This window comes from Erigeron canadensis, chromosome 3 (assembly GCF_010389155.1).
Source record: "Erigeron canadensis isolate Cc75 chromosome 3, C_canadensis_v1, whole genome shotgun sequence".
Classification (NCBI taxonomy): domain Eukaryota; kingdom Viridiplantae; phylum Streptophyta; class Magnoliopsida; order Asterales; family Asteraceae; genus Erigeron; species Erigeron canadensis.
The window spans coordinates 21,641,337-21,665,983 of record NC_057763.1 but is presented as its reverse complement, the minus strand read 5'-3'; the positions used below and the strand labels follow the sequence as shown (position 1 = coordinate 21,665,983).

Below are 24,647 nucleotides of genomic sequence, written 5' to 3'. Positions count from 1 at the left end.
AAAGCTTAAGCTTCCTTTGGATCAAGAATCGTGCAAAACATCACAGTTTATCTCAGGAAAAGTGGTGCGAGTTTAAGATTCATGAAGATTTCAAATAAAAAGAATCTGAACAAAGACGTGCCCTTCATTTTGGATGGTGTTTTATTATTTTGGGTTAGAATGTTTTGGGGGATTCATGCTCGTCGAGGTCTCAATGGGGTTCTATAAAAAACGAGCTAGGGTGAAAACCGGTGGCATGATCCCTAGTCTCGTGGATTTTTCTTGAGTTATCTCAGGTATTTTCATCCATTTTAGTCCCCTCGCAGTTAAGATCCGGATATAAAAGGGTGTTTACACTGTAGTTTTCTTGTTGTTTTGGTGTTTTAAAGTTCTTATCGTAAATGTATATAAATTTGTACTTTAGTGACTAAGGACTTGCCAGTAGTCTTTATTGAATAAATTATAGGGTTGTGTATGATATGCTTGTTGCCCGGTTGTACGAAGCGCATGAATGGAGACACAAGATTCCGGGAATGCTAGGAAGTCTTGATTGTACGCATTTTGTTTGGAGAAATTGTCCTAAAGCGTTGAAGGGACAATACAAGAGAGATGATCATTCATACCCCACGGTTACGCTTGAAGTCGTTGCTTCACAAGACTTGTGGATGTGACATGCTTTTTTTGGTCCTCTAGGGTCGCTCAACGATATCAATGTGTTGAATCAATCGACATTATTGTATATGAGGGAGCGAAATTCAACGGCTCCTAACTTGTCTTTTATCGTAAACGGCCGTCGTTACAAACGGGGTTACTATCTTACCGATGGAATCTATCCTAGGTAGGTGACTCATGTCAAGGCAATGCCATATCCGATTGAAATAAGTTGGAGTAATTTGATTGGGTATTTGAAGGGAGATGAAAGGGTTCCTCCCCCCTTGTCGAATAAATTTTTTTGCCTTCCAAAAAAAATAGATACCCAGGTAATAACGGTGAGAGTAAAGACCCGGCTACAAACAAACAACAATACAATAATACCCCATCAATAAATAAAAATAACACAACTTTATCTTCCTGCTAGCTACTTATTACTCCACTGACTCCATAACTCTAATTTCCTTTCCTTTCCTTTCCTTAATTTGTTCTTCAATGGCTACCATGGCTTCTTCTTTGCTCAACACTATCATCTCCTCTTCTTCTTCTTCCGTTAAACTTCTTTCCAATTCATCCCCAAAACGATGTCGTTTTCCACCATTTCCATCACCCATTACCACTAGTAACCTCCTCAATCTCTTCATTTTCAACTACTTGATCATCATATATATTATTTCCCTTTTGTAAGTTTTGAAAAATTAATTTAATTGACTATTAATAGGTAGAAGAAGATTGACAATCAGAGCAACTGAGACAGATGCCAATGAAGGTTTTGTTTGTTTCTTTACTTACTTACTTTATTTGGGTTCTTTTATTTTCAATTAATTTACTATATTTTTATTTACCTACTTAGAAATGTATCCAATTATAGCCCGAAACTAATGTTATCCGACCAATCAAAAACTTGTAAACTCGTAATATGGCACCGGATGTAGCCGCTTATATGTGGATGCCATTGTACATACAATACTAATATTCAAGTTAGCAACACATATAATCCGTTTATAATTGCGTATATACGGTTTTGGCTTATACATATCCAAAAAGATAACTCCTTTAGTAATCATTTGGTGAAAATTTTGAGATTATCTGTTTCGGGGTTGGAGTGAATGTTTATATATAGCAGTTAAAGGAAAGGCACCGGAGAAAGCACCTGCCGCAACCGGCTCTGGTTTTAATCAACTTCTCGGGATTAAAGGGGCTAAGCAAGAATCTGTAAGCACTTTCCCTTTTCTTATTACTACTTCTTATCTTTGTTAATATAGTATTATTTAGTGTTTTTTACTATTTTTTTTATATGTATATATTTATTTTTGTGGTCGCACATTGAGTTCTTAGTTTGAGTTGATTAGGTAAGCATTCATACATGTTGTCTGTTTGTTGCTGTCTATATAGATTAAGCAGTAAATGATGTTTGTGTTATGTGTTGGAAAATTGAAACTGTAATAACTGTTTTTTCTTCTTTATAGTACTTAATTATTATTTTTATGAATGAACTATTGATATCTTTTGCTAGTCTTTTTTCTGTAATTATTTAAGTGGCCACATTCTCGGTTTGGATTGTTTCTAGTATTGTGAATGTGAGTTTTTATAGTGATGCATTTCTCTCCATTTAGACCTACAATAAGGTAAAACTTGAAACATTGTAGCTTTTGGGCTCAAGGGGCACAAGTTCAAGGTTTGATATTAGCCAATGCCTAAGTAACGTACTTTCAGTTTCGTCCAAATGTAGGCGATAAGGAAACAAACCCCCTGAAATAAATCAATGTAATTATTGAAGTTTTAACTTTTGTTCTGGTGCTGTCATTGTAGTAGCCAGAACAGATTAGGTAGACTTATGGTGTAACTTTTTGAAAGAAATTGTTTTGAAGTAGTCATTAATCATTATACTTTCATACTTTGTTCCTCGAAATAGTCATTTTAGTTTTGCTTTTGTTTCGAAGTAGACAATGCAACATGTGACAAGTCACTGCAACATAGCTCGCTCAAATATATCCTGAAATAAAAAATAGTTTAGTTGATTTTAGTATAACGACAACAGGTTAAATGGCTACATAGTATAATGTAGAGTAGTTTCTATATTTCATCTATAGAAATGAGTAGTTAACCGTAAATTTTTTGGTTATAGTTATGTAATTTTATATTTTGGCTAACATCTTTTGATCTGAATGACACTTGGTTTTTTGTTACCGGTACAGGATATTTGGAAGATCCGTCTTCAACTTACAAAACCTGTTACTTGGCCTCCATTGATTTGGGGAGTGGTATGTGGAGCTGCTGCTTCAGGTATCGGCCCTTTCTGATCTAGTCTCTTTTTGAGAAATATAATTATATAAAACAAGTAGAAACAAATAAACTTCAGCTAACAATCAATACTACCAGGAAACATGTTTCATCCTTTGCTTCTAAAGTGAGTGTTGTTAGCCCATTCATGTTAAGTCATAAGTTCATAAAGTCTATGAGTTAGTTTAACAGTCTCCTAACCTCCAAATCACGGGTCCCATGAGATAAAAATGTGAAATGGCTAAAACAAAATAGCGACAACCCATATAGGAACTTCTGATTTCTTTCAGTACTACATTTTAGTAATTATGCATGATTACAGCTAGAAGTGGCGAGAAGGGCAAGTACCCGGCAAGTCAAAATGAGGAACTTCCCATTTTTGATTCTTTTAAAAATGATTTATGAGTTAGTTATGATTAAAAGAAATAATATTAATTCAATAATAATAATAATCGAAAGTCTATGAATAAAGAAATTTAGGTGATTGTATGCACTGCAAATACACTTTGGGAGACTTTTAAGCTTTAACCTGTTTTAACCCATTCCAAATGATCTTTTTAGCGATATTTTTATTTAGCCTACAAATTGAGTCATTTATATGTAGGTTGGTCAAAGTTGTGATATAAATTTCTTTAGAATTCAGGCATGGATCTTAAAACCTGTGCACCCCTTAGATTATTTTATGACTCTGTTTGCATTGCAGGTAACTTTCAATGGACAGTGGAAGATGTTGCTAAATCGATTGTTTGCATGATGATGTCTGGCCCATTTCTAACTGGTTATACACAGGTTAATATCTCATTTTCATTTATGTACCATCTCCCATTTCACTGTAACTTATTGACAATGAAATTACACAAGTTCAAGATCTTATTTTGTTTCTTTAGACAATCAATGACTGGTATGATAGAGACATTGATGCTATTAATGAACCCTATCGTCCAATCCCTTCCGGAGCCATATCTGAAAATGAGGTTAGTTTTGTAATTTTTTAGTGAGTTTGAGATTATTTTTAAATCACTCAGTTGTATATGTTTTTTACATTTAGGTCATTACTCAAATATGGGTACTTTTCTTAGGAGGCGTTGGATTGGCTGGTATATTGGATGTGTGGGTATGTCTTGTCTTGTAGTTTACCTTTTGAAATTGTTTTTAAGATTAAGATCATCTCCTAAGGACGATTTTTTTTCAGGCAGGGCATAACTTCCCTACAATATTCTATCTTGCTTTGGGTGGATCGTTCTTATCTTATATCTACTCAGCTCCACCTCTAAAGGTAAAATCGTTGTCATTTTAAACATAGATGTATGACCGGGTCCGAGTAATATTAGATTGAAAATAACAAAATTGTTATTAAGAGGCAACAGTCTCTCCACAATGTTCTAATATCAAGAAGTAGGTTATCCAATTATGCTCAACTTATTCCTATAAATGGTCAAATTAAACATTATAATTGACTTCTGTTAATCCCAATTTATAGAGGTCTGTCATGATAAAATTTTTATTAAGTATTTACGTTTTAAATTATGGATGTACTGTCATTGTCAATCTTGATTTTGGGAGTATTATCGTTGGGAAAATGACCATGGTATATTGGGTTAGAAAATATAAAAGACTTGACTGTGATTATGTATTGTGTGTTGCAGCTTAAACAAAATGGATGGATTGGCAACTTCGCACTAGGAGCAAGCTATATTAGCTTACCATGGTCTAATTTCTTATTCCTTACTACCTGTTTCTTCATGTTTATCTAGTAATTTGTGTTTTAAGTTTTGTTATTTGGTAAAGTCATGTTTGGCTATTGCGAGTCAAACCTTGACCTTCTCGAAATCAGAAGATGAATTTTCCTTTTACTTCTGTTCATATACTTACACAAGTTTTAATTCTTATATGTTCAGTTCAATGTCAAAATTCGAGAAGCAAAGTTTTTTTAATTTTGTTTTTAAAAATGACGGTACCTCAATGATTTTATTTATAACAATATTAAAATACAAGGTTTCAATCCATCAAAATGGACATGCCCATTTTGATTCAATAGAAAATGCCTATACTATACTTCATTCACTATACTCTATATTAGTACAATTCACTTGCACCACTAACCGTAAAATTACGCTAACCACTATCAATTCCAACAAACTAAAATCATGACCCAAAGAACAAATGGACAATCTGCATCAGTTTTGCACATTCTGGAAACAGTATCGTTTCCCACATACAACAACGAAATTACCTGCATTGACACCTGCAAACAACACAATTGCATTCTGCACCAGCTTGGTACAATGAGCTCCTGGTCCAATTTAGCTCTTCATCCCTTAGCATATACCTGCGCATCGTTTAACATCTTTCTTATTTCGCAATCTTGCTCAACAACCTGCGACCTCGATCTTAATTAATTTCCCATGTAGTCTTCATCTTCTTATAAGCACAAAAGTTTTAAACTTTATACTTAGTAGCCTAAGTTTAATACATTCCAGCACTATGTCTTTAACTTTCTCTTTTGGTCTGCTGACTTGTTTGAAATACCTACAATTTCTCTCCTTCCATATGCAGTACACACAGGCAGCAAAAGCCAGTCTTTGAACAACATTATAAACTGTGTTTGGACATTGAGTGTCAGCAAACCAATTAACAATATTTTCCCACTCATAAGACACATCCATACCCTTAGCTTTATTCTTTTATTTCCTTCCAAACCCATCTTGAGAATTCACATGTAAAGTATAAAAGTATAAATATTCAATTGAGTCAGCCTGATTCTTACAGAACACACATTCAAACTGTCTTATTGGATACCACTTAGTCAGTCTATCTTGAGTGTTTAACCTGCCCCCATTGCTAGCCATACAAAAATGCATGACTAGGAGTGGATTGAGTGAACTAAACCAGTCTAACATATCCAACTTTACACCCATATTCTCTAGTATCAGCCCAAACATTACCAACAGTGGACGTGCCTTCTATCCCTTTCTTGTTGTCCTGAACCACTCTATCCTCTTTCTGATTACCCATTTTAGGCACTTCAACATTTGCCAACTCGGTCATTTTCTCATTCCATTCCTTAGGCCGCACCCATTCTAAAAGCAAAGTAGAACTCTTTGTTTTGGAACATATGGGGTATTATGAACATTTATTAAGCCACCTCCATGGGTTAAAATAGAAAGATGAATTTATTCAATCACCAACTCCATATCTAAAAGCTATACTATTTTATGTAATGTTATACCTTCGGTTATTTATGACAGGTGGGCTGGTCAAGCATTGTTTGGAACCCTTACACCTGATGTAGTTGTTCTCACACTACTATATAGCATAGCTGGGGTATGTAAGCTGGATTAGCATATGTTGACTTTGATTAATACTCAAACACTTCTATTATACTATGCTCGTCTCCAAATGCGACAAATTTTTCCTGGTTGGAATAAGTGCATCATTATGATTGACTGTAACTAACCTTTAACTCTTTTTATCCTCTTACAATCAAAGCTTGGTATTGCTATAGTAAATGACTTTAAAAGTGTGGAGGGAGACAGACAAATGGGGCTTCAGGTAATTCTTTACATTTTTAATTTGGGATTGACATATATGCATGCGAACATATATATATGAATTATACTGATTTTGACCTTTTACTGGTATGCAAATCTGACCAGTCTCTTCCAGTGGCTTTTGGTGAAGAGACAGCTAAATGGATATGTGTTGGTGCCATTGACATAACTCAACTCTCCGTAGCAGGTTTGACCATTCTTTGTATTTGAATTATTCTTTACTCTTTTTTCCATCCAATTTATGATAAGTTTTTATATTTACAACTTTGAAGTATCGGTGATACTATTTGTTGGTGCCGAAAGGCTTTCTTATCTTGTGATTTGGTCAAGAATAACGTGTGATTTTTCCTGACTTTCAAGTGCAAACGTGTATGGTTTAGAACTTCAGATAATTACAACTAAATTATGCCATCCACGTTTGTTACAAAAATAGCAAATGACAAATGTAGTTGTGCTTAATGTAGTATACATTTTTGGTTGCAGGTTACCTTTTAGGATCTGGTAAACCATACTATGCCTTAGCACTCCTCGGGTTGATTGCTCCACAAGTTTTTTTTCAGGTAAAAAAGTTGACTTATAAATCCAATGGCTCCGCCAAAGATTATTGAAGTTAAAACTTCAAATAATCAACCATACATGTAGCATTGTATGAGTGTCCGACTAATAATGCCTTTGGCATATCATTATCTGGGATAGGCCATGAACTAAGATGTTTTCAGTTCAAGTTTCTATTGAGACAAAAGTGTATTATTGGGTCTATTACGTCTTTACAATGCAAACGACCTCAGTGACAAAATGGAACAATCTTGTGCAATGCTATATATTTCATAATTTTTTTTAATGATAATACCTAGAAAAAGAGTAATTTTATTTGAATTTTTTGCTAAGAAAACATAGGGCATCCTATGGAAATTTGTGATTTTCATGGAACCAGAGGAAATACAAATCAAGTCTTGAGCTTGACTGATAATTTAGTTTTATGAGTTCAGAAAGTTAATGTTTATCCGATTATTATGTGAAGATCTAACATTTTTTAATCTAATAGCTACCAATTTTGTATCATGTTCTGCAGTTCAAGTACTTCCTCAAAGATCCAGTTAAATATGATGTCAAGTATCAGGTATGTCCTCCATCTAATCATAATCATCGTATTACAAATGATAATGAACCCTTTCACCTTTATGGTCGAACCGGTTGCTTTTTATTCTTTTGTTTGGTAATCAATAATCATGGGTATCCTACTCGCTTGCGGTAGATTAATCCCAAGAGCTGACTCGCCTTGCGAACCCACAGAGCAGGTGAGCAGTTGGCCACTATCCACTAGGGTATCATTCTTAAGGAATCGGGGAGTGAACCTGTGACCACTAGGAAGTTTCACCATTTTAAAAACATGCCCAATCAATAGACCACCCTAGTAGTTTCGAAGATCATATGGTTTTCTCTTTGAAGTATTTGCTTAAAGATTTGCATTTTCTATAATGATAAAAATTGTTTAAAGATTTGCATTTTCTATAATGATGAAAATCATTCTAAAACTTTCTTATACTTTTGAAGTCTTCGTCCCTGTTTTTATTAAAAATCTAAGTTCAAAACTTCTATTTCTTATAAGCTGTCTAACATGTTGAACACAACACAAATTTTTTTAGCAATATTTTATTTATTTATCAAGCTGTCAACTAATAAGGGGAAAATAATATGGAAAAAGATAAATCCTCCTAAAAATTAGCTTAAAAATCCTCTTAAAAGTATAAGAAGTGACATGGGCTATCCACTAATTCTCTCTCCTAATCTTGCCCCCTGATTTTTCCACATGTCATCATCTCGGAAGATTTTTAGGCTATTTAATTAGGAGGAATAATCATTTCCCAAATAATATTGTTTGATAACTTTTTATCTTTTATCTTTTTCTGTATTGTTTTTGTCATTATACTGTATTGGGGATAATGGTGTTCTCATGATTTGGATTATCATGATTTGAGAGTTAAGTTGTCTAATGCTTTAATTTCAGGCGAGTGCTCAACCATTTCTCGTTCTTGGTATTCTCGTGACTGCCTTAGCTACTAGTCATTAATATACAGTTTGAAAGTTATAACAAAATGACTAAAAAAGGTGGAAAATATCGAAGCAAGGTCGACATTTTTGTAGCATCTTTTTCAAGCTTTTCCCTATATTCTTTTCCTGATTTTGCCTCACTTGTGCTTTTCTATTTTATTAGTGTTATTGAAATTTCTGCTTTTTTCTGTGTATGATACAATGGTTGTATATATAGGATTACTTGGCAATAAACTGATGTATTCCTCTTCTTTTTTAGTGGAATCAGAAATACTTATTTATGCTTACTTGCTATGTTACTCTACATGAAAAACAGGAGATGATCCATTTTGGATATTGATTATTTGTCCCATCTTTGTTTACAAGTGTATTGTGAAATCACATGATTTCAGAAACCAGTATTGTTCGAGTATGTGATTCTGTATGTTCTTCAAATACTGTCTTTGTCATCGGTAATTATGTTTATGCATACAATCCAACAGTGTGTGCTCTTGCATGGAGTTGTTTTGCATCGTTTCATTTTAATACATCCTGGCCTTACAAAGATAGAGGCCTTCTCTAATCATTGACTTCAAATGAGGTCATCGAAATTTAACATATATTTCACAGGCATCCAAGACTTGCTATTTATCTTACCCGAATGAATTGATTACACATAGGTCGCGCTTTACTATCCTTCCAACACTAAATATTAAATTGTTTAAAGCTTCAAATCCCCTTGAAGCCTTTTTTCCATGAACTCGGTTTCAAGCATATCTGTGTTTGGTATTTCTACCATCAATGCAGTTGGACTATTTTGATGGTACGTATAAGACACCCTAACCTCAACTGGAATCCTAAATGGAGCAATCACAGAGAGGAAACACCACCACCATCTTCATCTTTTTCCAGTTGAAGTGAATTCATCAAATACGAAAAGAAAAACTGTTGTAAAATGGATAAGATTTTTGACTTTGGGTTAATCCACCTCTCATTACTCACGTTTGTAAGAGTGGATTATTGAGGTTTTTTTAAAAATTGCATTCTATGCATTTGGTAGTTCAAGAGTAGAATTAGGATAGATTTGTTGGATATTTTAGTGTAATTGGGTTAACTTGTTTGATAAGTATTGTCATAATAATACATCATATAGGATTGGTGGTGCGGAGTGCACGCCTATTTGAATTTATTATGACCTTAGGGGCGAAGCCCCTAAGGTACGGGGGTCCGGGGGTAGCGCCCCTGGGAGCGGGGTCCAAGGGGCAGAGCCCCTGGCTGGGGTCGAGCTGAGTAAATTGCTATAGTAAAAATCCCTCCGAAAATTAAATTTTCGGAACTTGAGGGACTAAAAATGGCAATTTCAAAACCTTGCAAATAACTACCTTCTGGTGGATTTATACAACCCGTAACAAACTTTCTGATCATTCTTTTTCTTCCTTCTTTCTGGTTTTTTTCTCTCAAATAATAAACACACAGAACGTATTTAATTCTCTGAATTGTATCCGATTGAATAGTTTGGGTGAACCGCCAAATTGATTCAATCTGAAAGTGATTACACGCCTTTCAGAGTTTGATTATATCCGGTTATCTGATCGTTATTCACGAATTTCCCCAACAAGATTGATGTCTAAAAGAAAAACTAACCTAACCTGAAAGAATGTACAAGTACTCTAATCTACAAGTATAATGTTGTTAAACTTAAACACATCACATGCAAAGTCAAAATCGAAACAAAAGTGGCCGAATTTGTCACATTTATGATAAAAAGCCAGCGTGTAATCTTGTACGAGTAGTAAAACTTTGACTAGTATGTGTGGCTAAAAACATATGGTCAGGCAAAAGTCAACTCCTTACGTCCACTTTTAATGGCTTATGGCTACATATTATTCTACATCGACATTAAAAAGAATTTAGTCGACGTAAATACTAATTGGTTTCAGACTATCAATTGGGCTTTGTAGTTTAGTCTAAATTGTTTGTATTGAGCTTTTGGAATTCAATTTGATTACACATGATCATTAAATCGACCTCATATCAAATTATTTATGTCCGCACGTAAAAATGCCAAAACCCGGCTCGATAACTAAAAACATAATGTCATATATTTTGAAGTCTAGTAATTTTCTTTACAATCATACAATGTAAATCTAATACGCATATATGAAACTTCATACGTGTGAATTTGCCAATCAGATTAAAAACCATGACAAAATAATATGATGACAAAAAGCAAAAAGTAAGATAAAAAACCAACATGCCTTTAAAACTAACATCCCCACCGAAAAAGATCAAACATTCTCCTCTGCAGTCAACTGCACTATGAAGTTCAAAAAAACCATATTTTCATTTCTCTTGTTTATCCTAGCAGTTATACAATCTTCATCACAAAATACGTCTAATTCGGGTGATGGTCAACTTGCCAGCATCACACGAGTGGCAAAACCGGGCTGCCAAAGCCAATGTGGTAACATAACCATTCCGTATCCTTTTGGTATCGGTCCAGGCTGCTTTCATAACCAATGGTTCGAAGTCACTTGCGACACTAGCTTCAATCCTCCCAAGCCTACCATTAATGATACTCTTCAAATACTCGAAATCTCTGACTCTACTTTTCGAGTGCCAAGCAGAGTGGCAAATCAATGTTATAATCAGTTAGGCAACATGACAGAATACAATAGAGTTAATATCAGTCTAGGATGGACATCACCCTTTTCATTTTCACAAAAGAACCAATTTTTTTTAATTGGGTGTGATGATTTCGCCTTATATCAAGGCCCGTTACAAGTGAACTTCACTAGTGGTTGCATTGGGTTGTGTTCAAGACCCGAAGACGTGGTTAATGGATCTTGTTCGGGTATTGGGTGTTGTCAAACACCGATTCCAAAGGGTATTAAGTCATACTACAATTCTATTGGTAGTTTGTTATCTAACCATACTACAGTTTGGTCTTTTAATCCTTGTTCGTATTCGTTTTTGGGTGTACAAGAAGAGTTTTCATTTCGTGGGGTGACGGATATGATGGATCCTAATTTTATAAATCTTACAAGGGATACTGTTCCTATGTTGATTGATTGGGTGGTCGGGAACTTGAGCTGCAGTGAAGCTAGAACTGCGCGTGTCTTGGCTTGTCAAGCGAATACTCGATGCATTGATTCAGATACTGGGATTCCTGGCTATAGATGTGTTTGCAATCAAGGTTTTCAGGGTCAACCATATCTTGATCCAGGTTGTCAAGGTTAGTTGCGTATCTTTCGTTTTCTATTTAGACTTTTTTTTTTAGTAAAAGGGATTACCCTGGTTAGATTTACATTGTTTTTCAGATTTCAATATTCAGCGTCTAACACCACGGTCTACATACTAATACTCGACTATACTAAAGTTTAGAAACGCTTTTAACTTATTTTCTTACAACTCGTCTCAAATGCTAAAAGAAACAAGCAAATTAAAATAAACTTAGACTTCTTTTCGGGTTCAAAAACAGGATTCTGTATATGTATGTGCACAAAAGTGAGGCTGTAAAAAATTGGAGGCCTAAAGCACTAGCTTTAGCATCTTTACCTTTTAGAAACCCTGATTGAGTGTGTTTGACATTCGCTGTAGATATCAATGAATGTGATGATCCTGATAATCTTTGTGAGGGGGTTTGTACGAATACTCCTGGCAGTTATACATGTAGTTGCAAAGAAGGGTACGTTGGAGATGGCCTGAAAAATGGGCGTGGTTGTGCCAAGAAAAACTCGCAGTTTCCTGTAATCAAGTTTTCTCTAGGTAACTTTCCAGTTATGTTATTTCTCTCAAGTGTGTAATATATCAAATGCTATTAGCTTGGGGGCCGGGCTTGACCATTTTAGTTCACCCTATATAAGTGAGCATAATCTATAGAAAAATATTCGTCACTTGGTTTTATTATAATAACAACTCTGTGATTAACTGCAGGTATGGGATTTGGTTTCTTGGCAATTTTGGTTGGAATAACATGGATCTATTTTGTCTTCAAGAAGAGAAACCTTATTAAACTCCGAAAAAAGTTGTTTCAAAAAAACGGTGGTTTACTACTCAAACAACGAATTACAACCGGTAAAGGAAATGTCGATTCTACAAAGGTCTTTACAGCACAAGAATTAGAAAAGGCCACCAACAATTACTCTGAAGAACGAATCTTAGGCCGGGGTGGTTATGGGACTGTATACAAAGGTATTCTAACCGACCAAAGAGTTGTTGCAATCAAGAAGTCAAAAGTAATGGATGAAACCCAAATCGAACAATTCATCAATGAAGTGATAATCTTAACACAAGTTAACCATCGTAACGTGGTGAGGCTTTTGGGATGTTGTTTAGAGAGTGAAGTTCCAATGTTGGTATATGAGTATGTGTCCAACGGAACTCTTTTTAGTCATATTCATGGTAAAGGCACCACGAGTTGGTTATCATGGGATAATCGTTTAAGGGTAGCAGCAGAAGCCGCCGATGCACTTTCTTATCTTCATTCTGCCTCATCAACCCCTGTTATTCATAGAGATGTGAAATCTGCCAATATTTTATTAGATGACAATTATACCACAAAGATTGCGGATTTTGGGGCTTCTAGGCTAGTCCCCATTGATCAAGCACAAGTGACCACGCTTGTTCAAGGTACGTTAGGCTACTTAGATCCAGAGTACTTTAACACAAGTCAATTAACTCCAAAGAGTGATGTTTATAGCCTTGGAGTCGTGCTTGCCGAGCTTCTAACAGGGAAGACACCCTTGTGTATGGAACGAAGTGAACAAGATCGTAATATCGCGACTTATTTTATTAAGTCACTAAATGAAGGCCGATTATTTCAGATTCTTGAGCCTAGAGTTTTAAGAGAGGGTACCATAGAGCAACTTCAAGAAGTTGGTGAACTTGTGAAAAGATGTCTTAATCTAGTGGGCGATGAGCGACCAACGATGAAAGAAGTTGCAATTCAACTTGAGGGGTTACGAAAGTTTACTCAACATCCATGGGCGAGTAGACAAGGTGACGATGAAGAGAATATGAGCTTGTTAAACCCAGAAACTGAACCAACGGATCTCTATGCAATACCGTCAAACACATATAGTACACGGGAAATCTCTTCAAGTTTTAGTATCGATGGTGGTCTTGTATATCCTGAAAATGTTTACTCTGATGATTCATTGCAACAATAAACTTCCATTTTAGGCTCATTAGATGGAAATGTTTAATTGCTTACGTATAAACCATTTGAACTTTATACAGGTTATCATCAATCCATGGCATACTTAAGCAGAAGAATACGTTTAATTAGGTTTCATCCCGTTTTCCCTTCTTAAAGAATATGGTGTTCTTTACTTGCCAAATGTATAGTAAACTCAAGAACATAGAACCAGTCTATCACCCTATCAGGACACCTCAAACTTGTGTGATTTTTCAAAGTGGTAGACAGGTAGTGACTCTTGGAAATGTCAAATTTTTGGTGGTGTTCTTTGTAGCATACCCAAGTTCCAAGCTTTAACCATAAGTTACATGAGAATTTACATTCAAAGAACACTCACATCACCTTTATGATATTCGACCAATAATCCTTATTAATTCCATTGATGGCTACGAATAGAACACCAAAAGAAAGACCAAAAATTGCACTTACCAATTTTATTTTTATTTCATTTTTTTTCTTTTTCTTGTGTGTTTGTGTGTGTGTGGGAGGGGGGGGGGGACCACCCTACTTCTTCATTGGCTCCGCAATGGAGGGGAATCCATGCTAAACAAATCTATACATAGCAGTCTAAGTAAAGCAAGTACTTTAGCTAAGAAAACATTTATACCAGTTTTTCACTTGAACTCCAAACAAGCCGGTTAACCGCTTTCATAGCCTACCTACATATTCTACTATAATACGAATAAGATAGCTTAGTAATTCATCTAAGTTTGAGTGAACACCACCTGATCGAGGATCCTTAATCAACTATAACTTGTCGTCTTGCATCTTCACATACAACATACACAATCCTTTCAAGAGTGCCAAAAGAAATTAGAATTCTTGTCAAGTTTGGAACATATTTAATTCTCTATTGGGAATGCAGGTTAAACTGTTACCCATATGTATCACCGCTTTACCTATACCCATGATTACACATGGTTTACACAATACAAGTGTACCACTCAAGACTGCTCAAAGAATTCATAATTTTCATAGCTTATAACTCTATTCAAATCCATTAACCAATTCCCATGTTGTTTCTCTTGTTATGATGTTTGTGCGGAAAAAAAAAAGAATTCATTTTTAATTTGTCAAAAAAATTCTAGTACCAAGGAGAAACTCACTTGTTCTTGAATTTTTTTTAAGAAATGAAATGAATAGAAAAGAAATGTTTACAAAATAAATTGTGTTCCTGAGTTTAATTTAAGGATGGAATAAAAAAACTGGAATGATTAGAAGTGAAATGATAGATATTCTAGTTGATTTTGTCTAAAAAATTTCTGTCATTCATGAGGTGATTTGAAAGCAAGCTAATATAATATCCAATTGTTTCCTTTCTTTTATAAGTTAAACTCCAGTGTGTTCTTCGCTCAGTTTCCCCCTTATTTGGCTGCTTAAAAAAAGGCCCGGTTGGAGGAAGATGATACTTTTAACTTACATTCCCTCAAGGCTTGCAAAACTTTTTCGAACTCAAATAAAAGAAATTAAATCAGGGGCATCTTATTAAATCTTATTTCAAACACATTTGGTGGATACAAACATATTCTCCGTTTGCGAGCGGCTATGGGACATTGGGGCCACTCTGTGGGATATTAATCTTGACTTGTTAATTAATGTTTTGTTTAGTATTTTAGAATAAGTTTGTTTAGTCGGTTAGTATACCATGTCATTGGTTTGACCGATTATTTAGGATTGAAAATGTACGTTAGATAGTGGCTAGAAATTAGTAGAAAATGAGTTGTTTCAGTTGTGCTTTTATGGCTATTTATAGCCTTTTCTTGTTGAATAGAGTGTGTTATTTCTAGAGCAAAACATATATCGTGCATACTACTTTCATTGTCTCTGTTCATATCATAGAAATCACAGCAGCTTAATTAATCAAAGGGGCCTGATTTCCAACACACTCCGCCTTCCAATCCATTGTGGTTCCTTTTTCGATTGGGTCATTGCGGGTGGTCTTGCGTGTTTTTGGGACACTTTTTTCTATTCTCCATGTGTGAGATTACAATATGGTGTATACTTGGATGCAAATGGTTTCGACCTGGATTTTCAAATATTTTACTTCTTTCGAACTCTTTTGAATCTCATTGTAAGTTCTTTGTAATGTACAATAATAATCTAGACATGTATAATTGTGTACACATTCTGTGTGTCTTTTGATTGTTCCTTTAAGTTGTCAAGGAAAAGAAAGTAAAGTAACTCCCAATGCCGTCTTTCACAGGTTTTGGGTCCCAATACTGTCTTTGACGGTGTATGGGGGAGGTTAATATAGGTTGCTTCCAAGTTTACGATAGGTAAAAAATGACCTCCAGCCTTACTGGGTATAAGGATCGAATCCATAACCTCTGTTCTAAGTTCTACCATAAGTTGTCAAGGAAAGTCAGAGTAATAACAAATACTCTAATATATATATATATATATAGTAGAGGAGTAATTAATACTCCGTATTCATCACGACATTCCATGAATAAATTGCCATGTAGGACGACTTTGAGGAGTTCTTGTGGCGACAAACATGCATGAGAATATATAATATATACTCCGTAATTTAAATGTTCAAATTTAACTTGTTAATTTTCTTTTTTACCGTATTTACTTTTATTTGTATAATATAAGACGGAATGAAAGTTGTATTAATAAAAAATACATCTAAAGCTCAATATATCCATATATTTTACATCAATTGTTGTGTAACACACAAAAAAATTAACGGTCAAAATTTTGAAAGAAAGAATTCAAAAGTCAAAATAGGAAATTTAAATTGGGTCGAAAGGTATGTACTTTTGATTGCTGACATTTTGTTCATTGACTTACTATAATATTTAGTCAACGCATACCAAGATGCCTAAAATAATTTAAGCAGATTTTAATATAACGTCACATTTTTTTTATTTCTCTAATTTATACTTTAGTTATATGGAGCTTTGTGAATTCAAACAAAAAACAGGGCTAGTAAAGGACTAGAGAATGTTCGGTCTACAGGGCTAGTAAAGGACTAGAGAATGTTCGATCTGCTCCAATTAAGACAACTTATACATATTTTCATTCTAAAGTTTAAACCAACGTTGATTTTTCTAATCGGTTCATCCCATCAACTGGCCTCGTCTGATGTCAAATTCTGGCTTCATCACTTATATATAATATATAATATAATATAATATATAATACGGACTATATAATATAATATATAATATATATAATATATATAAATCAGTAGATAATAGAGCCATATCAGTTGACTTGTATTTTTGTCTTATTAAACAATATAATTAAACTTCAAAACTTGGCAATTTCTAACTAAATTGTACCCTGAATTTTGGTAGTATGTTTACAGTTTGCGATAATAGCAAACAAATCTGTGCTCCAATCTATATAATCAAGAGTTGGTGAGATATATAAAAAAAATGCAATATATAGTTGACATTTTTTAAGAAAATATCATATATTTAAGAAAAAATGGAAACTATATATCATATATTTAAGAAACAATTTGGCATTTGGGCATCCTCCTCTAGCTACTCAAGAACTATGAAGTTCAAAAGAAAGATTATGTTTTTGTTTCTAATCTTGTTTAGTCTAGTAATTACACATTCTACTTCACAATCAACCACCATCACAAACACCACCTCAAGCGATCTTGCCACGATCACAAAAGCAGCTAATGTGAGCAAACCCGGCTGCCAAAGCCGATGTGGAAATGTAATCATTCCATATCCTTTTGGTATCGGTCCAGGCTGCTTTCATAGCTACTGGTTTGAAATGTTATGTGAAACTCAGTTTAATCCTCCAAAAGCCTTTATCGGCAAGTCGAAAAGTCTTCAAGTCCTTGAATTCTCAGACTATACTTTACGAGTTCCTAGCAGAGTCGCAAGCCGATGTTATGATAAATTTGGAAACATAACCGAAGATATTCCAGTCAACACAAGTCTAGCCTGGGATTCACCATTGTCGTTTTCGCAAAAGAATCAATTTACTTTAATTGGTTGTGATGATAGGGCCTTGTTTCGAGGCCCAATACAAACAAACTACACCAGTGGCTGCATATCACTGTGTTCAAAGCCTGAAGAGGTTGTTAACGGGTCTTGTTCAGGTGTTGGGTGCTGTCAAACATCTATCCCGAAGGCCATGAAATACTACTACACGTATGTTACTAGTTTTGCCAATTACCATATTGATGTATGGTTTTTTGATCCTTGTACATACTCATTTTTGGCCGAGCAAGGTACTTTTACGTTTAATGGGGTGTCGGATTTTATGGATCCCAACTTTAAGAACAGAACAAGAGCTACAGTTACGTTGTTAGTTGATTGGGTGGTTGGGAATTTGAGCTGCAGTGAGGCTAAAACTGCAGGTGTTTTGGCTTGTCAAGCAAACAGTCAGTGCATTGATTCTGATACTGGAGTTCCAGGTTACCGATGTGTTTGCAATAAAGGTTATTCGGGTCAGCCATATCTTGAGCCAGGTTGCCATGGTTAGTTTCATTACCCAAAATATCAAGTAATAATTACTTTTCAGATTTCAGCTTTTGTACGTGTTATCTGATTTGTGTTTGATATCGATAGATATCAATGAATGTGATGATCCAAACAATCTGTGTGATGGGGTATGCAAAAATACTCTTGGAAGTTATTCATGTAGCTGCGAAGATGGATACGATGGAGATGGCCTCAAAAACGGCCGTGGTTGTACCAAGGAACATTCCCAATTTCCTGTTATCAAGTTCTCTCTAGGTAATCAGTGGTCCTAAAATAAGTATCTAAGTTCTCTTCATCAAATTCTCTTTAGATAATCAGTGGTCCTAAAATAAGTATCTACAAAGAAAAAACTAAAAAGTTTGGGAGTTGGCGACTCTACAATGCTAGTGTTTTGTCAATACTCGACCAACTTATTACCTGGCAAAAAAAAAGATGGCTTAGGTCTTGAAATCCTGACCCGTTAACCCACCAACCCATTAACCTGATTTATTTCGGTCTGGGTTTGGGTTCAACCTTTAGGTTAACATGTCGACCCGCCAACCTGAAAATAAACCTATTACCTATTTGACTTGAAATCAATCCATCAACCCGTCAACTCACAACCCATATGACCTGTGGCCTAAAACCAACCCGACAACCCACCAATCCAATTAACCCGCCAACCCGATATTTTTGAGGTTGGTGGGTTGGGTTCTAAGTTACGGGTCGGAATTGAAATTTTTGACTTCGAAGTTTTTTGGATAGAAATAGTGTCAAAGACTGACCTGAACCCACTGAAAGGCAGTTTTAGTCTTATCCGGTTCAATGTGTGTTAAAGATACAAGTTTTTTGCTAATATTGGTCACAATTTAACGGTCTTGAAAAACTATGTAACCATATTTAATTTGTTTTAAGTTTTTAAATGAAATGACCTATAGATCATTTACTATTAGGCCATCCGATCATTCTCTTTTCTGCTTAATCTAGGCATTCCAAAATAGACAATTAAAAAGACATGTTCAATCCAAAAGATCATCTTAGTTGGGTTGGGTAATTAGGTACGTAATTGTATATGATAGAGTTGTGCACGTAAAAGGGTTAGATCAGTTTATAATTTTTCAGAAAGGGTTTCCGTTTTATTTGGTGATATTAATTTTTTCTATTCCTCTTGAGATTCCTTAATTTAATTTGTATATATGCTCACAAAAATAATATATTGTTTTATTTGTAATTAAAAGTTATAAAATTTTAATATAAATGTTTTATAATGTATTATAGATAGGAATCCTGTATTACCATCATATATATATTGAGCTCTAAAAAATATTTGTTAACATGTAGGTATGGGATTTGGTTTCTTGTCTATTTTAGTGGGAATAACATGGTTCTATTTTGTATTCAAAAAACGAAACCTTATTAAACTCCGACGGAAATTGTTTCAACAAAATGGTGGTTTGTTACTTAAACAACGAATTACGACCAATGAAGGCAATGTCGATTCGACCAAGGTCTTTACTGCACAAGAGCTCGAAAAGGCCACCAACAATTATGCTGAAGACCGAATCTTGGGTCGTGGTGGTTATGGGACGGTATAGAAAGGCATATTAAATGACCAACGTGTCGTGGCAATCAAGAAATCACGAGTAATGGATGAATCCCAAATCGAACTATTCATCAATGAAGTAATAATCTTAACACAAGTTAACCATCGCAATGTGGTGAAGCTTTTGGGATGTTGTTTAGAAACTGAGATTCCATTATTGGTATATGAGTATGTATCAAATGGAACTCTCTTTAATCATATCCATGGCAAAGGCACCATGACATTGTTATCATGGGAAAATCGTTTAAGGGTAGCGGTAGAATCGGCAGGTGCACTTTCTTATCTTCATTCTGCCACATCTACCCCCGTTATTCACAGAGATGTAAAATCCGCAAACATATTATTAGATGATAACTACACTACCAAGATTGCAGATTTTGGGGCATCAAGGCTAGTCCCGATTGATCAAACACAAGTGACTACGCTTGTGCAAGGGACATTGGGGTACTTAGATCCCGAATATTTCCATACAAGTCAGTTAAGCGAAAAGAGTGATGTTTATAGCTTTGGAGTTGTGCTTGCTGAGCTTCTAACGGGGAGGGAATCATTGTGTATGGAACGAACTGAAAAAGAACGAAATTTAGCATCTTTTTTCCTTATGTCACTAAAAGAAAATCGTTTGTTTCAAATTCTTGAACCTAGAGTCGTAAGGGAGGGTACACTAGAACAACTTCAAGAAATTGGTGAGCTTGTGAAAAGATGTCTTAGTCTTACGGGTGATGAGCGTCCTACTATGAAAGAAGTGGCGACTCAACTTGAAGGGTTACGTAAGTTTACTCAACATCCGTGGGCGAATAGACATGGTGATGAAGAGAACACCAACTTGCTAAACATCGAGAACGAACAAATAGACCTTTATGCAGAATCCATAAACCCGTATACTAGTAGCAGGAAAATCTCTTCAGATTTTAGTATGGAAGGTAGTCTTGTATATCCTGCTAATATCCTTCGATAATGATCACGATCATTATAATTATTTAAACTTTGAAGCTCGTATATACATATATATACCATGAATATATATATGTATCTTGTAGTGTGACGTTTTCTTAACGAGTTTGTGGAATTTATAAGTTAGCAAAACCATTTGTCTGTGCAAGTTGGATGTGCGCATTTGGGAAACCCGGATGTTAATTAACTTTTCTTAACTACTTGGCCGCACGCTTCCTTTTATGTTTGAACTTTTTATGTAATATTGCTATAAAATGAACAAAATGCATTTTTGGTCCCTGCGTTATCACACCATTTGCAATCTTGGTCCAAACATTTGCAAAGTGGCGATTCTGGTGCCACAAATAGAAAAGTTTCACAATTTTGGTCAATTTTTAACTTTCCGTCCATATGCCTCCGCTATTGGCCCCATGTGCGTGTCACGTGCGGGGTAGATTCGTCCATGTGTTATGCACATGGTGGACAATATTGTCTTTTCATACAAAGAGACCATTCTTGCAAACCAATTCAAGCCTTTTTTTCATTTTTTAATTGTATGTTTATGTTTATCATCATCATCATCATCATCATCAACCAACAAACTTTTTTCCAGATCTTCAAACAAAATATGAAAAGAATTCATCATCAACAACAACAATTTTTTTCTTTTTCTTCTCGATCTTTAATACTAACAACAGATTAAAGAAACAAAACCCAACAGATTAAAGAAACAAAACCCAACAATCTGAATAACAACCATCTTTATTGTCAACAAAAAGTCAAAACTTCATAAAAAACAATATATAGATACAAACGTAATCAATACTCCAAAAACACTATTGAGCCGCTACGAACCATCACACGAGGGCTGACCGTTGGTCAGTTCGGTGGTGCTGACCATTGATTGGTTATTTTTGGTTTTTGAGTTTTATTTTCTTTATCATTTGATTTTATAAATTTTTGGATTTTGGATAAAGTTTGTTTGATTGTATGAGTTCTGATCTTACAATGAATGTGATATGTATATAATAATGTATATATGAAAATAGGGATGAGATTTTTTTACTTTTGATTAGATCTGATAAGTGATTGGAATTAAAATATAAACAAAAGATAAAGTATAATAATAACCCTTCAAGATGCACTTGCACACTTCCAAAGATAGAGAATAATTAAATGGACGAATTTACCCCGCACGTGCCACGCATATGGGTCGACAAACGGAGGCATATGGACGGAAAGTTAAAAATGGACCAAAATTGTGAAACTTTTCCATTTGTGGCACCAGAATCGCTACTTTGAAAATGTTTGGACCAAGATTGCAAATGGTGTGATAACACAGGGACCAAAATGCATTTTGTTCCTATAAAATAAAATAAAAATATTATAAAAAGACAGGATATTTGTGAGAAAAAAGAGATAAAAATATAAAAAGGAAAAAAAAAGTTCAAAGTATGTTTTTTCAAGGATGATTTGTGAAATGAGTTACATGGATGATTGGTGAATTATCTTAGGGGTGAAGGGAATTGACCAATGAACGCTCACATGCAACACACGTACGGGACTTAGCGGAATGAAATTAGCATTCATTAGATGGAAGATAAACGGTGACTCAAAATAGAGTATAGAGACGAGTTCTCCTCATAAAAAACAAGGATAAAAATAAAAGATAAAAGAAGAGCATACCATAAAGGACAATTTGTGACAGTTTCTCCTACAAGAAAGAACACGATAGTTTTTTGTGATTGGGTAGGAAGATCTTATATGTCAGCATGTGTATTTTTACTTACTTAATCAATCTAACTATAAGGAGTCTCACTTACTTAAGGCGGACGGTGTATCCTGGTGAGCCAACCGGTATCGGTCATCACCGGGTGTACGTAACACAGTTCCGACCCCCCAATACCCGAAGGGTCAGGAGGGTTTTGGGGAGGGCAGTGCCCCGGTCCGTCTCAACCTTTGTTACGGTTATTTGAACGTTAATCATGTTTTTTTAGTAAGTTGCCATTTCCATCGATATATAATGTTTATATATACATATATGTTTGCCGGTGTGGGGCAGGAAAGAAGACAACCACTTCCATCGATATATATACATTAAATTTAATTTTACCTTTTATATCTTGGAATTTAAACTATTTATTATATTGGATAAAAGTGTTTTTATTTATATTTTGTTTTATATACATTATTATTAGTATTTTTTTAAATTGGTTTTAAGTGTGTATAAAATTTCTCATTTTGTAGTTACAAAAATTTTTTGCTGAAAATATTAGTTATTGTTTTAATTTAATTATCTGTAATAAATTAACTTAATTTAATTTACTATTTATTTTAAGTTTATAAAATAAAATAAAATATAAAAACGGGTGGGAGGGATGCGGAGGACTTCCGTTCAAGTGGGAAAAAACTGAGAAGGAGTAAAAAAGGTGAGGAAGGGTGGTATATTCATTATCATCTTTACATCAATTACATTAACATCAACCTACAATACTCGCTACTGCCGCCACCATCAATAGTCGCCACCATCATCACCAGTCGTCACCATCATCAGATTGCCGTTGCACCGGCACTGCATTGGTACCCCTCTATTAATAATTAAGTTACTAAAATATATTGTGGAGCAGTACAATTACATGGAATGGAAAGAAATGCAATAGAAACAAAAAGAAACAGAGTATCACAAGCCTTACAAGTTACAAGGGGGTAAGTAATCCAATCAAACCGCTTGAAATTACACCCTTCTGAACGATTAGTCATTCAAGTGAATGAAAGTAGGATCATCTCATCACATAGTGTATCCGATCTAGAGTCAACTCCTTGAATACACCTTTGATTCCGATTTTTCCAGATGATCCACATTACAGTTTGAACCGTACATCCAGTTACGCTCTTTTAACATATATAATTCAAACTCAAATGATCAGCCCATCCAATCACATTAGAGATCGTCCAGTTAACCGAAAGAGTGATATTCCATTAATTTTTAAAAAAGTTCCAAATATTGTTAGCAGTGTTGCAATGCAGAAAAGGACGCTCAGCCCTTTCCACATCATCATCACAAATCGGATATCTAGACTAGTCCCGATTAAATAATACTAATAATAAGCATATAGTTCGATTTGTACGTTCTTTTAGTTGTGACAAGGAAGATATGAGGGAATTGAAGGATGGACGGTTACTACTATAGCACTGTCAAATATATTACCTATTTCTAAATCTTTAGTTCTAATTGTAAAGTTCTTTGTAACCTAATGTGTAATTGTGTGTACACATTCTGTGTGTCTTTTGGTTGTTCCTATAAGTTGTCATGGGAAGTCTAATACTACTAATAATAAACATATATATATATATATATATATATTAGGGGGGTGATAATCACGACATTCTCAAAAATGAAAAAATAGTATGCCATGTAGGACGACTTTGAGCAGTTCTTGTAGCAACAAACATGCAAGACAATATGTGATCTGATATACCGTATATATCTACTTCTGAATGCTGACATTTTGTTCATTGACTTACTAATATATTCAGTCAATGGATACCAAGATGCCTTAAATTATTTAAGCAGATTTTAATAAAAGGCACATCTTTTTTTCCTCAAATTTATACTTTAGTTATATGGAGCTTTGTGAATTCAAACAAAAAACAGGGCTAGTAAAAGATTAGAGATTGCTCGGTCTGCTCCGATTAAGACAACTTCTTACAATATTTTCATTCTAAAGTAATCAACGTTGATTCTTCTAATCGGCTCATCCCATCAAGCAACTTGCCCCATCTGATGTCAAATCCTGGCTCCGTAACTTAATTAAATTATATAAATCGATCAGTAAAGAATAGAACTATTTCAATTGATTTGTATTTTTATGTCTTATTAAACAATCATAATTTTCAAAACTTGGCAATTTCTAACTATGGTGTAACACTGTAACCTGAATTTTGGTAAATATGTTTACAGTTTGAGATAAAAGCAAACAAAT

General features: G+C 34.7%; 1 protein-coding gene and 1 pseudogene across 2 annotated transcripts; both read left to right on the top strand.

Moving 5' to 3' along the window:
• The first annotated feature begins 1,033 nt into the window (after positions 1 to 1,033).
• On the top strand, positions 1,034 to 8,803 carry LOC122590723 (chlorophyll synthase, chloroplastic). Of its 2 annotated transcripts, none has more exons than XM_043762900.1 (15): positions 1,034 to 1,252; positions 1,352 to 1,399; positions 1,754 to 1,845; positions 2,829 to 2,916; positions 3,617 to 3,702; positions 3,801 to 3,887; positions 3,962 to 4,027; positions 4,106 to 4,189; positions 4,560 to 4,621; positions 6,162 to 6,237; positions 6,403 to 6,465; positions 6,570 to 6,651; positions 6,948 to 7,024; positions 7,537 to 7,584; positions 8,473 to 8,803. In XM_043762900.1, the coding sequence occupies exons 1-15, from the start codon at positions 1,126 to 1,128 to the stop codon at positions 8,533 to 8,535; spliced, it is 1,149 nt and encodes a 382-aa protein (XP_043618835.1). In that variant the 5' UTR covers positions 1,034 to 1,125; the 3' UTR covers positions 8,536 to 8,803. The 2 variants fall into 2 exon arrangements, with proteins under 2 accessions (XP_043618835.1, XP_043618836.1); XM_043762901.1 differs by having other exon boundaries at positions 1,035 to 1,252; positions 1,757 to 1,845.
• A 1,962-nt stretch (positions 8,804 to 10,765) lies between these two features.
• Positions 10,766 to 20,689, top strand: LOC122591682 (annotated as a pseudogene).
• Positions 20,690 to 24,647: the final 3,958 nt, after the last annotated feature.